Here is a 14470-nt window from a genome sequence, read left to right as displayed (position 1 = left end):
TTGCTATCTGTACATTAGTGTCCCTTACTATACTAATTTAAGGATTATATTTCCTTCTGAGTTAAAGAACTTCTGACATCAATCTTTAACAACCTCTTTGACTTCATTCTATTGTTCCTCTGGTTGCCTGTCAATAAGAACCAGGATCTTGAAGAAATTATTGATATTATTCTTGAAAATGATGGATATATGCTCAAAATCACATGGACATTGACTTACATCGTGTATACGATCAGTTTGTGATCTTCAATCAGTCTCGCACTTAACTAAATCTTCTTGTGTCAATAATACAATTGATTTTCTTTCTGCTTAGTCCATCAGGTGATGTCCACACACACAGGTATGCTTTTCGTGATCTGAAGACTTGTCAGCAATCAAGAAATAATTTGATTAGCAGAAACTAATTATTGTCATCGTTACCAGAAAGTCACTATTTTGCTTAATTTTCCAGGTTTCCTTGGCCTTATGATTCATGTTTTGCTTGTGAATTCTGTCAATGTATGGAAAGGTAGGTGGGGGTCGAATAAGTTGCAAACAAAGCCATTTCTTTTTAACTACTTCTTCACTTTGCCTTATTTAAGCACGTCCCTGAATTCCAAACATAGTCGACTATAAATAAATGTGCACCCTAGTTTTTCTTCAAAGCATATCATTAATATCACATCAAGGAAGGACAAGTGAATCCCTGCTAACATCTGCTAAATAGACCTTAAATAATGGGGATGGAAACACTTGGCACTTAGATTTTCACTGTTTGCCTAATTAGATTCTAGTCTTTAGTCAATGTTAGTCTACAGAGATTCATTGAAATAGCTGAAAATCTCCTTTACTGTGTTAGGTATGCTATTATGATACTCCCAAAGGAAAACGAATGCCTTGAGCACACACGTGCTCATACACATAAATACTGCAGACAGATTGCTTAATACCTTAGCTTACAACAGGAATTGCAGTAGCTTACACTGCTGTCTCAAAAGAAAGCAGTGCCATCTTCTGGAAGAAGTGATATTATCTCAGCTATAATTCAACAAGCATACTGTACAGTACAATATGTTAACATTGGATGAAGGCAGTGTGACTCACCTATATTTCCCAACTACAGCAATGGTGCAAGGAAAGATATTCCTTCTGCCCAAATCTATATTTAAGTATGTGGACCAGAACATGCTATTTTGGCAGAACTTTCTTTTATATGTTATCAATGGATCCCATCTGAGTACTTTGAGAGATGGTTGATAAAATTCATTTTCCAAGATTATTCACCTTAATCATTATAAGCATTAGCTTCCCAACTGTAACCGATACAAATTATTAGCATTCCCAAACATTTATGTAAAAAAGGAAAACTCTGGGATATATATATATATATAAAGTAATATTATTATTTTTAAACAAATAATAACAAGTACAGCTACCCTGGGGTGCATTATAGATGAACCTTCCATTCACATCCTTTCTTTTCACAGGAAGTCAATATGAGCTCTGGAGTTTACTCAGGTTCCATTCTAAGAAGACAATTACAATTATATGCAAAACAAGTTTGACAGTAGTAGCAGTTACAAAAAGAATTAACCATCCTGCTTTTTGTGCCCTGCACAACACCTTGCACATTTCCTTGGTTATGAACAGTGAATCTTCAAGATAAAACATTCATTGCAGTAAACAAGAGGACTTATTTGAAACATCTCCAGTCTCGAAGTATGTGACCAGGGGCAGTTACCTCTCTATGCCACACATTATGCACAAGAGTGGTTAGTCCTTGTTCACCTTTTTGAAGCCAGTAGTTTAAAACTGTCTAGGCCATGGTTTTCTAAATTGTATTACCAACTGATGACTTTCTCATTTCATAGTCATATCAGTAATACAATCCAGCCCGATGAATACATTATAAAACTTCAATGGAAAGTTGAAATCTTTATTAAATAAAATAGTAATTTTTTTCAGTCCAATAAATACAGTCACATTACTCTTTGTTGTTAATAAGCTTTCTGGAATCTGAGCAGCCAAGTGAGTCACAGTACTGTGCCTTTCTGCATTGTTTCATCTCCTTGATCCTTTAATTCAAAAAGTGGAAGTAAAACAAGTATCAGGTATATGAAGGATAAAAGGGAACAAAGTGTCCATTGTGCAATTGTTGGAGTTCTCTAGTCAAGTGATGTTCACACTATAGAGAAGGGAAACTGTGATCATCACAACTCACTGCACGCCTCTCAAAATCAGTCCTCTTCCCAAGTCTTTTATGGATTTTATCCAACACTCGAGTCTGATCACTTTGGCAAATTGGTCATGTCTGCATAGTAATACAAATGAGTTATGTAAAAACTATATTCATCTTGGCCTATCAAAGTATTGCAAATGTCAGTCTCCCAGCTAATATATTTAAGGCCCTCTGGATTTCTTCGGTTGCATTTCCACGTTTTACAAACTAGCACCAAGATGCTGATACTGATGGAGAAACACAGGCCCCCTGACGGCCTATACACTGGATTTGGGGGCTGAATTTAATGGGATTTCTTTCAGTTCTGTCCTCATACAGAGGTATTCCCCAATCACAGCCATGAGTGCTGTGCACACAGTATGTACAAGCCACCAGGTCAAAGCTGTTGGAAAGTATCCGTTGTAAATCCAGCAGCCCAACAGGTGAAAAAAATGAACGGTGGCGGTGAAATCCAAGCACTGCTTTCCGCGTCGAATGAAATACAATAAACCGACGGCACTGCAGAAGAAAAGAAAAGAATGGTGTCAAACCTTAAGACACACCATCTTCAACATGGTATTTTCCATATAAGCTATGCAAGATATAGCTCATGGATTTTCATTTAAACCTTTATCCAAGCGATGTGAGAAAGCAAAGAAATTAAAGGAAACTTTAGATTCAAAAGATAGACATTTTATATTATTTTCAATTTCAGCACTTTTAGGCCCTTTAAAAAATTGGTAGCTGAAAATAAAGTGAAATTCTAATATAAAAATTTCCTTACTCTTCTGTTTTATATGTATGCCTTTGGTTTTTTTTATCATTGTCTCTAGAAGGGTAATTATATACAGGTAGTCCTCGACTTACAACCACAACTGGGCCCAAAATTTCCACTGCTAAGCAAGGCAGTTGTTAAGTGAGTTTCCCCCATTTTACGACTTTTTTGCCACAGTTGTTAAGCGAATCACTGCAGCTGTTGAATGAATCATGTGGTCATTAAGCAAATCTAGTTTCACCTCCTTAACTTTGTCTGAAGTCTCTTGGGAAGGTTACAAATTGTGATCGTATGACAATGGAACAATGCAACTGACATAAATACATGCCAGTTGCTAAGTGCCTGAATTTTGATCACCTGGCCACAGGGTGTGATGACCCAGGGTGGGATACAAAACAAACACAGTCACAGAAAACAGGTGAAGCCCCTTTTATTCCTTCACTTTGCTTTCAAGCTCCGAATATTCTTGATGGAAGACAAAAACCTCCCACACAAACAGTTATAAGAAGGAAAAAAGCAACACAAACCAGGCAAGATAAGGGATGGAGGACGTCCACAGATAAAACACACTGGGAAGGACGTCAAACTCAGAGAGGAACCATCAACTAGAGATATTTCCATGCTTTGTTTCCAGCATTCGCCCGTATGCATGTCCGTAGTCTTATTCAGTTGTCACAGCTGCAGCCCATGAAGAGGATCAAGGCCCACTCCTCCCGAGTAGACCACGTCTCTCCCTTATCTTCTCCACCCTGCGTGCCCTAAGATGGATAGGGGATAGGCCTGGATCCTCTTCTGATTGCTCAGCTGGCTCTGCCCTTCCCCAGCCTCCTCCACAACCTCCGGAGCCACACTTCCACTCCCTGTTGGCTGTTCCTCCTCTCCCTTAGAGTCAGTCTTCACCAGGGGCATGACGCAGGGTTTGTTGCAGCCATCATGTGAAAAATGGTTCTGTGTCACTTTTTTCACGATCATTGTAACTTTGAATGGTCAGTAAATGAATGGTTGTGAGTCGTGGAAAGTTTGGGTAATTTCTCCCTCTTGAAACTCTTTCCTTTTCTTCATTGCACCTTAAACAACTCCAATTTCTTTTTCTTTTGCATTAGATGTCACCATTATTTGGCTTATAATTTATCAACCTCGGCTTCATCTTTCTGTATGGCCCTGCTTCTATACTTTTTCTCTGGATTCCTCTTCAGGATCTCTCCATAGAATTTGAGCAGTTCATCCAACCTGACTTCATTATGTTATCAACTCAGTGTCCTCTCTTAGGAATTACATAGGTAAATTTTCTCCTGGGCACTGTGTTCCCAGCCTGGTCTTTTCAGATGTGTATCCATTGCTTCTGTAGCTCAATCTGTCCACCTGGCAGACAGATATTTTGGGCTACTTAGCTAATCATGTCAAATGCCTAATCCCAACCTTCTTTAGTTTGGCCTTCAATTTTCAGCACTGATAATCTGAATGCTTCTGTTTTTATCAAGAGCCAGCTCACCACTCTAAAGGTGTTTAGTTTGAGGATGTCAGAAATATATAACACGACTTACCAGGTGAGTGCATTTAGGATAAATGCCATTGTGGAAAGTCTTCCAGGAGAGGTGGCAAATCCCAAAACCTGTACAGATACAAAGAAACATAGCCATTGCAATAAACTGTAAACCAGCTAAGATCTATTGGCTTCAATGATACATCATGTTACATCAGCTCTATAGTTCAAGAGGCACTATCTGGACAAGTAATCAAAGTCATTTTAATACTTATATAATAAAGGCAGTTATTTGAAACAGTGCATATTAACTTTTGAGATATTGATGATTTCATTTATAATATATACCAGAAAAGTACTTTAAATTTAAATGTAAATTATATGAGAAGTTATCCATGAAGTTATAGTTTTCAGTATTCCTCTTAAAAATCTTCTACAAGATTTTTCTTTCCCTACTACCTTCTTTGATTTGTCAGAATTTCTTTTTGATATACTGAAAATGTAATTACCTACCTCATAACTGAAAATCTGATCCAATGATGGGTTGCTCTGCACCAAACTATCTACTAGAGCCAACCAAAGCCCCAGACTGCTGTAATAAATTGCTTGCATGAGCATGATTTGAGAAATGATAAGTGCAGGATCCCAAACATAACTGCGGAACTGCGGAGCCATTCCTGAAGCAACAGCCAATAGACTGCATAGAAATATATAAATAACCCACGGATGTCTCAAAACATGAAATCCCTCGTGTCACTGTCTAGAGAATGCAGAGTGATTCCATCAGCATCTGAAAGAAAAAAAAAGTTTCATTCCAATTAAACCCTACAAAAAGAAGGCATTCTAATATACATCTCCAAAATCCAAGAAGTTGGTGGCATCTCACATATTATTTTAACTGACGGATATATTTATCTATTTAGACTGCAACCGGACTGATGTTATGTTACTATAATTGGGTTCATAAACAATACAGGCAAAAAACATAGACTGCCAATCACAGTGACTGGATTCCTACATTATATTAAGCCCAAAACAATCACATTATAGTCTAACATGATGTAGAAACCTAGTCACCATCACTCGTGTTAACAAGAGATTCAAAAGCCTTAATAAACTTCAATTCTACAGTCATGGCAACCTTTTCACCATCAACATATACTAAGCTTGAAAGATGCTAGGTGAAGGGCTTGCTCTACGAATTGGCTTTATGTATAATTCCAAGTCACTAATGATTTACTCACTATTTATGCAACAAACCACAAATGACTGAATTCACAAGTCACCCTAAACCACGATTGGCTGACTTAGACTTAGAATAACTTTGTCACTTTGAATACTAATTGGCATGCATTACAATGAAATTATGTTGCATACATTTCTCAAAGGGTCTCCATCTCTAATATAAACATAAACATGACAAGATAAATAAGTAAATAGATAAATACAAAATTATGCATGTACATATGAGTTTGTGCCTGGTCAGGTTTGTGAAACCAACCCCAGATCTTTTGACAAGGTTCCCACATCTTACTGAGTTTTCCTTTCACGAGTTCCAAGCCATAGGCTTCGGGGGGGTTGTACAAAAGTAGACTTTAGATTAACAGAGTTGGAAGGGACCTTGTAGGTCATCCAGTCCAACCCCCTGCCCAAGCAGGAGTCTCTACACCATTTCTGACAGATGGCAGTGCATTTCTCTAGTTGGATACTATGGAAATGATCTCTGAAAGTATAGACCTTTAAAAGACCAAAATAATAGCTCATAGCTTCCGGTGTCTTTACAAAAAAAGAAAGAAAGAAAGAAAGAAAGAAAGAAAGAAAGAAAGAAAGAAAGAAAGAAAGAAAGAAAGAAAGAAAGAAAGAAAGAAAGAAAGAAAGAAAAGAGAAAAGAAAAGAGGGGGGGAAAAAGGAAAAGAAAAACCACTCCATTGTTGTAGATCATGATGGGAGAAAACATCCCTGCTGGTTTTCTGTCAAGGGAAGGAAACGAAAGAAAGACGCATCATCCTAAAAGAAGCCCATCCGCCCCCCTTCTCACGATCGCTGCTCCCAAATCCTCCCGATTTACCCTTCGCATTTATTTCCTCGGTCCTTCTCTTCAGCCAGACCGAGAAGCCACGACAGCACAGGCTCCGCTCATCCACCGCCAGGCCCGTTCTCCGCAGCTGACTCCGTTCGGCGAACCATCGAGTCACGCGGCCTCCAGTCGCCTAGAAGGAGCATTGAGACAATCACATCCCTCGAAAGAACCATGGAAACAACCCCGCGCGCCTAGAAAGGTAGCCAGTAAAAAGGAAATGACATCGACCACAGGAAACGTGCGGGCCGGGTGGAGCTTATGATTCTATGTTGTCCCTGAGCCGTAGAGATAGAAGATTAGAGAATACATTTTTTTTAAAAAAAAAATCTAAATCGTTGAATATTTTTCTAGGAGACCTTTTAGAATGAAGAGAAGATAGTTTGCTCTAATCCATTCATTAAATACGCCTGAATATTTACAAACTCTCATTAAAAAAGTGAACTGGCTGTAATTTCCAGTGTGAACATTGGACGGTGCACAGAACAGTGCTGAGCGCTAATGCTACGGTGCTAATACAATGTTTAAGTGTTTCCACAAAAGTACGGGCAGTGTTTCACTCTCCATTTCAAGCATGTCTGAGTATGTTGCCTGGATCTTAGCTCCAGAGGCATTACTTCCTAGGGAACTTCTGGAGCAGAGGTCCCCAAACTTGGCAACTTTAAGACTTGTGGACTTCAACTCCCAGAACAGGAGTTGGAGCTATGCTGGCTGGAGAATTCCGGGAGTTGAAATCCACAAGTCTTAAAGTTGCCAAGTTTGGGGAGCCCTGCTTTAGAGGGGTCGGGATGACCCAGCGCTGAGTCAGCCTTACTCGTTCCGTCACGTTCACATTGTGTAATAACTTCTTTGGGCCGTCGGTTTCCCAGCCGAAGATGTAAAGAGAGAAAACTTAAACCTCTTCTTGATGACCGATAGGAGAATTCAATTAATGCAACTCCTCCCGTATCTTGGATTAGAATACCTAATCCCGCCCCCATGGGGCAGCTGAGAAATTTAAAACCAAATAGCTGTAGCGTACAATACCGTCAAGTGTTGCACTGGACAGGACTTTTTTTTTTTTTTTTTGAGAATATCAGAAAATCCTGAGTTGTACCTAAGATGGGACATCCCAAAAAACTTTCCAGAATAAAAAGCAGTGCCAAATAATTTAGTTGTTGCAAATAAACAAGGCATGTGCAGTCACCAGAAATAACTGACCACATTCTTACCAGTTTACTTTAAACGGGCTGTTTTAATGCATTGCTAATCAAATGACACTGTTCAGAAAATAACATCGAGGAGCATTTATTCAACTATAAGATTCTATGCAAAACCTTTGATTCTTATTTCAGGATTGTCTAGTACCACCCCCAATATTTTCCAACAAATGTTGTGCTGTACAAAGATTAAAAACAAAACAAAACCAAGTTGATTGGAACACAGAACTTCTAAATATGTACGGCTGCCTTCTCTTGCTTACTTTAAATCTTCTAGCTGCCTGGTAAGCAGTAATATATCTTGAAGAAATCCAATTGGAAAGGCTATCCTATGCTATCCTCATTGTATTTGTGAAAACAAACATGAAAATAACATCCCTTTTCTTATTCTCTATTTGTTTGTTTCCAATGTTGTTTTTCTCATTCCAGTTAACCTCATGTCATTGTTCCATTACTAAGACAATCAAGGAAGTTTTGGAAAACATTGTGAGTTTCAAAATGTCTACACTCACCATTCCTAGCCTAGCCAGGCTCTATATGATGAAACAAAGGAAACAAAGAAAAGAAGGAAGGAGAAGTTTCAAAATCAAGAGTACTAGAAAAAACTTATTAAGGTGAAATTATCTGAATCACAAGACAGATGAATCAACCTCCTTGACCCAGACCAAAAACAACCATGTGCTGTGACTAATGAAATATGCTATCGGAAAGCAAGTTTGTTTCTGCTGACCCTTGTGAAATGGGTTTAGTTCCTTTTCAAAGAAGAATTAACTAAAAAGTCAATTTCTGAATCTGCAAACCTGGGTATGTTTTCTTGGAAGCAACAGTGGCATTTACCTTTGAAGAATGAGACATCGGGTTGCCAGACTGGTGGTTTTTCTAATCTTTCTTTGAAAATTCTCAAGAAAGGTAAATTTCACAAGGTGATCTTGTGAAATATGCTCTCCTTTATGAAGGACATTTCTTTGTTTGAAAGTATCCTCTACTTAAAGCGCTGTTGGATTTAAAAATAAAGAGCTACAAGAAAGGAAAGCTTTGAAGTTGCCTTTCAACAGTTAAGACTTTCCTACATGCTCCCAGCACATGAAAATGGGACATTAAGTAAATAAAATAAACACAAAGACTAAACTGAGTCTTAGTAAGTAAGTAAATTGAGTGAGTAAAATAAAAGGAACACTAAGACTAAGCAAGTAGGTAGCTTATCCGGACACTGAGCTCATTCATATTATCTCTTACCTTCAAGATAGCCTGATTACTGTTTATGATGTGTCCTCACATCAAGGCCTCCATCTTGGAGCCAGTTGGCTGCTGAGGCAGACTAAAGCTAGATCAAGGTTACTCAGATAGGAAAATGGAAGAAAACCTCTTATATGAATATTTTGAGTCACAAGATTGATTAGTTTTCAATGTATGTGTCAGGAAAGTCTTAACCTCACAAAAGACAATATTCCCATTTCTTCACAAAAACAAAACAAATATGAGGTTGTAGGCCCACATCAGTAGCTGTCTGAGTTTGTAGGCTCACATCAGTAGTTCCAGTAGGAAGGGGTTGCGCTGGCAATGGCTCTTCCAGTTCAGCTGTACATGATGGGACTTGCACTCACCTGGGACTTTGGAGCGGCTGTCCATAGTCTCCGCTGTCATCTTTCTTGGGCTAACTATCAATGAACTACAGTGTCTGCCCTGCCCCTACATATTGATAATTAAGGATACATAGATGGATAGGTCCCGCATTGTCTACATCCCCTTCTTTTGGGTATTTGTAGTAGCAAGGGCCTGAAGTCTCTACCTTTAGGAGATGTTTACAGCCTGCCTACAACCTGTTTAGAGCAACTCTTGCTACTCATGTCAGGAGCAGTAGCAATCACTATCCTTATTGGAGGACAGAGACTGCCAGCCTAGTTCTGGAGGCCCAGCCAGGAAAAATTGCCACGGGGCAATGACTTTTAGATCCATATTTCTCTTTGAATAGAGGCTGATTACTGCAGTGATGGCTGTGCAGACCTTTTGAAAAGGCATGTTTATCAAAGCCTTAATGGAAGTAATCTTTTGAGATCATTCTATAATACAGTCAAAGGCATTCAGTAGTTCTTACATGAGCCAAGACAACTCTTTCATGGGCATTTTTGGTAAAGAGAAGTGCCTCATTTTTTCTTAGTCAAGGCACAAAGTCAATTGTTCCATGTTGTAATCCAAGACTAAGCCCATGCAGTAAACATAGATTCTGGGATTAAATCATATTCAGTCTTACTGAATGAAGTGCAAATTCTATTGAGAAACAAAAATGGTATAAGTAAATAGAGGACATCCATAATGAAGGCTGGCTGATATATGCAAAGTCTTGTCTGAGAATGGTTATGTCTGAGTTTAATGGAAATAATGAAGTCATACATTGCATTTGGTTCTGTGAATTGCTTTTTTATTTTTATTGCAGAACAGCTTTTAGTCTTTCTTCTTCTCACCACTCTGTGCTTTATGTTTATGCATTGAAACTTACAAGAAGGAAATTAAAATAAGGCATTGTTTCTCTGTCATGATTATGTTGCAGGATTCTTGCGATCATAAAGTAAGGATTGTGAAACTGATTTCAGTGCCACTCTGAACTCTTAAGCAAAGTGGAAAATATAAATAAGTATCATCCTAAAAACATTTTGCAAGGATTTCTGGAATCTTACTTTCTGAATCTGGAAAGGAACAAAGACAATTTTATTCATCATACACTACCTCTGTCTTCTTCCATCCTTCTCTTCAACCAACTTTAAGGTATCAAAAGGGGCACATCCGCATTCCTCTACCTTCAAGTTGAAAATGCCTCACTGAGCTTCTTTAGGGACATGGCTATGTGATAATCTTCTTTGTCATCCACAATTTACATCCAAGTCCAGCTAATATCAGGGTGTTCTGATCTGATATGCAAACAGTGTGTCTCTATATTCTCTCCAAATACAAGCTTTGCAGCTCACTTAGTTCCTGTTGGTTTCTGCAACCATTTTCCTCTCCAGTCATTGCCAGTTTTCCTTCTTGAGCATTATGATTGGTGGTGGTGGACTGACACCATACTGGATCACTTCAGAAATGTCTTAGATTTTCACTTTCTCTAGCAATCTTGTTTGCCTGTTAGGGAATTTGTTGTTACATGGTCCTAACAGGCAGGTTGTTTTAGAAAGAGCCTAGTCTATCTGCTAGTAGAACAATAATTCCTAGAGAAAGCTCTTAAGCAGGACTTGCTGGCTTTGTTATCGAGTAGAGAAGAGACTGACAAATGTAGGTGGAACATTGTGCCAGCAAACGTACCATCTCAAAAAACAGATTAAAGCACTTTAAACCAGTTTTTTAAAGATACATTCATGATCTATGATGGGCAAATCCTGCCCTGAAATATTTGTAATTATCTTGGTGTCATGTTGCTTTGCTGTCACTAGGCGGCAAATCCTCTTAATACGGTAAATAATCTAGGTTTGGTTGCAACAATTATTTTTAAGAATTGCATAACTAATGTTAACCAAATCAAATTTTTTAAAGAATGCTCTTTAATTTTTTGGGACATCTTATTTTCAGGGATGTATAATTTTGTATATGAACTTCTTTTCTAATATTGTAGCTGCTTTCTACAGCTTGTAGTAACATGCCTGTAATTTGGATTGTTAAAAATGAGGAAATAATTTGTTCTCATGCTACTGATGAAGGGAGGAGAAAATATGACTCTTCCAACTCCTGTACAGATTATTTCATGTACTTTTTCTGGTTGACTGAATCAGGTCTTCTGGATGATCCACTTTAGAGCCTTGCTAAGACTGTCATGGCAGTGTGCCATGTACTATGTTATCACTTACATTTATGAGGAAAAGCTGACAAGATGGGGGAGGGACTATAAAGAGTTAACAAATAGACAATTGTGATGGTTTGGCACAACTTACTTGCCCCACTCCTCTACTTCTCATCTACATTGCAGAATCCTCTGTCTGCATTTCCAATTGGCTTGAAGCCTAGATAAGCCAAACAAATTCAGAGGGATAGAATGAGTAATGTTATTTACATGAGATTTCTTTAGGTATGACTTAGCAGAGGAATGGACAACCTGTGGCATTCCACATATTGTTATTTTTAACTTCCAGCACCCTCACAATTTAGTCATTGGTGGAAATATTATAAATAACACATGTGTGAGCAATACATTAATCTATGTGAAATAGTGAAAACTATGCATAAATAAATCCTGGAAGAATGAAACAAGAAAATATAGGGGAATTCTGGGAGATGATGCAAAATGTAGAAGAGAAAAATGATCTTAGAGGGAAATTAAAATATTAAGCATAGCCCAAGTAAATAAAATATAGATTAACAAAATAAAAATGTAATAGTGCATGCCACAATAAACTTAAGGCAATAAGAGATATGGAGACAAAGCTAAGAAGAAAACAAGTATTATTTAACTGTAAAATAGTTTAAGTTCTTGAAATGTGTACTATCGTATAAATGTGTTCCTTTTGTTCATATACTTTTAATCTTTGAATGCCGTGTTGTATTCAAAAACCTGTTGAGCCCCACCTACTTCTCTCATTATCATATTCAAAGCAGAAATAATATGCAGGTCCATTACACACAGCAGGGTGCTTTCCCCAGTCAGAGACACTGGAAATCCCTGGGCAGGTGGGGCTCACTAATATGACGAAAGGACTTTTGTCTAGATTACTTCTGTATAGGTTGTGACCTACTTTTTTCAGATAAATACATTCCTTTTCATTTTCATTCTCTATCTAGTGTGAGGTAACAATTATCACACTGTCCCGAAGTTTTATAGCATTAGTGCAATAATGATGCTAACCTTATATGAGTTTGTGAAATATTTGGCTGAATTTTCACAAACTACTTTTGAATTTCCTCTTAGTTGCAAAAGCCCATTGTTATTTCATATGGGGAACGACTCTTTGAACATATCAAACATTTCCAAATTGCCTGGTTTGATCTAGCAAATAATCTGACATTTTCTAGGTATTTGGGGCAATCCCAACAATCATTCCCCAATATTTATAGTGACTGGGGATGATGGGGCTTAAAGTCTGAAATAAGTATTGGGCACTAGGTTGTTTTTGCTTCAGAAAATATTTAAATAAAGCCTATAACTGCTTTTGGCATTCTTTTTTTCTTCCTGAGATGATTCTAATGCATTAAACAATCTTAGACATGTGCATACTCATATATAACAACAATGAACCAGAATTCCCAATTTATACAGTGAAATGCAAGCAAGTAAACTAGGAAAAGGTAACTTATTTTGGCGTCTGAACACGGAATCAACGAGACAGGAAGGTAAGGCAGCTAAATCAGGTTAAAATATCACGAATTCCTGGTTAATTTTACCCAGTTGTATAAAGGGAAGAACAAATCAAGACTTCTCATTCACAACAAACCATGCCCAATATGACTTATTTTCCCAACAAGCAACCACTTTTGTTCTAGTTTTCATTTTCTTTGGCAACTGATTTATAGAAAAGAAAATTAATAGACTCAACAATGCAATCCTTTGTGGCTCTCAGAGACCCACTGCAGAAGATCTATTTTATTTATTTATTTATTTATTTGATTTGCCAATTGTTTACAAGATAATAAGTATAAGTGTATACATAGTTGTGAATACATGAAATGGGTACATATAAGAAAAATAAAAGAAGAATAAGAGAAGCAATAGGACAGGGACGGTAGGCACGTTGCTGCGCTTATGCACGCCCCCTACAGGCCTCTTAGGAAAGGGGTGAGGTCAATAGTAGACAGTCTAAGGTTAAAGTTTTTGGGGTTTGGGGAAGAAACTACAGAGTCGGGTAGAGTATCTAATCAGAGACATGCTAAGGGCCTACTTGACTTGGAAGAAAGAGAAGAGGATGACAAGACAGAGAAAAAGGGGAGACTCGGAGAACACTTTTGTCTGGGTCACACTCAGCGCTTATTTCAGTTTAGTACAGAAGTATTGTGCCCGTAAGCAGGAAAAAGCTAGCTCACTCTACATGCTGGGCTAATTCCCTTCACTACAATAGGCTTTAATATGGTCTTTACAAGTACACAAGGGGAATGCCATCTGGCAGCATGAAAGCTAGAGCAACAACTTCAGCTGTGCAGAATTGAAACAAGATGTGATTCTTCCAATGGTTTGGTTTCACTTAAGCAAAACAAAATATGTATTTTGTTTTCACATAGTATTTCACATAAGTGATACTGACATGAGGAACTCTAAGGCAGCCTCTAGAGCAGGGGTGTCAAACTTGTGGCCCATGGGCTGGATGTGTCACGCACTGGTCACACCCAAGTCCAGTTTAGTGAAGGGGAAAAAAGTTGTGATACATCATGTGATGCTGCCATAATGATGCAAGTTTGACACCTCTGCTCTAGAGACTTACTAGAATGTCTGTCTACTTCCTAGACCTAGAATAACTGAACGGGGGTAGTAAAACTCTAAGGAATGGCTTCCATGAAGATGGAACACAACTTATGTATTTGTCAACCTGTGCATAGTGTGAAACTCATTTATTTCAGTGTACATTTTCTTCCCCAACCTCAGGCTTTCCAGATTGAATTGAATTACAACTTCCATTGCTCCCAAACTAGCACAGCATCAGATTGGTAAAGACTACTGAGAATGCTTATGTTTGGGGTAGCTTGAAGAGAGTCCATTCCTACACTAGCTCTTCCTGAGCAAGCCTTCAAAAATAGCTATTCCATTTGGATGGAAATAATTATTATGCGA

General features: G+C 38.1%; 1 protein-coding gene and 1 long non-coding RNA gene across 2 annotated transcripts; one reads left to right on the top strand and one right to left on the bottom strand.

Moving 5' to 3' along the window:
- The first annotated feature begins 256 nt into the window (after positions 1-256).
- Positions 257-1872, top strand: LOC148131119 (uncharacterized). Its single transcript, XR_015748458.1, has 3 exons — positions 257-340; positions 452-508; positions 1467-1872. It is a non-coding gene; the product is annotated as an uncharacterized LOC148131119 (long non-coding RNA).
- Positions 1873-1901: 29 nt separating this feature from the next.
- SYS1 (SYS1 golgi trafficking protein) lies at positions 1902-6713 on the bottom strand. The gene is made up of 4 exons (XM_026665036.2): positions 6524-6713; positions 4969-5245; positions 4517-4584; positions 1902-2716 (listed from the first exon to the last, which is right to left on the bottom strand). Exons 2-4 carry the CDS (start codon positions 5128-5130, stop codon positions 2476-2478), a joined length of 471 nt encoding a protein of 156 aa, XP_026520821.1. The 5' UTR covers positions 5131-5245; positions 6524-6713; the 3' UTR covers positions 1902-2475.
- Positions 6714-14470: the final 7757 nt, after the last annotated feature.

This window comes from Notechis scutatus, chromosome 3, assembly GCF_049901735.1.
Source record: "Notechis scutatus isolate UNSWTSFEM ecotype Mainland chromosome 3, rNotScu1.2, whole genome shotgun sequence".
Taxonomy (NCBI): domain Eukaryota; kingdom Metazoa; phylum Chordata; class Lepidosauria; order Squamata; family Elapidae; genus Notechis; species Notechis scutatus.
This window is presented reverse-complemented; position numbering and strand designations above follow the sequence as displayed.

Bases quoted from the DNA above. Each gene is read 5' to 3' on its own strand.
- SYS1 (XM_026665036.2), bottom strand. From the start codon at position 5,130: ATGGCTCCGCAGTTCCGCAGTTATGTTTGGGATCCTGCACTTATCATT. The intron at 4,585-4,968 runs GTAGGTAATTAC...GTATCTGTACAG, and splicing joins ATCAGATTTTCAGTTATGAG to GTTTTGGGATTTGCCACCTC. The intron at 2,717-4,516 runs GTAAGTCGTGTT...TTTCTTCTGCAG, and splicing joins ATCCTAAATGCACTCACCTG to TGCCGTCGGTTTATTGTATT.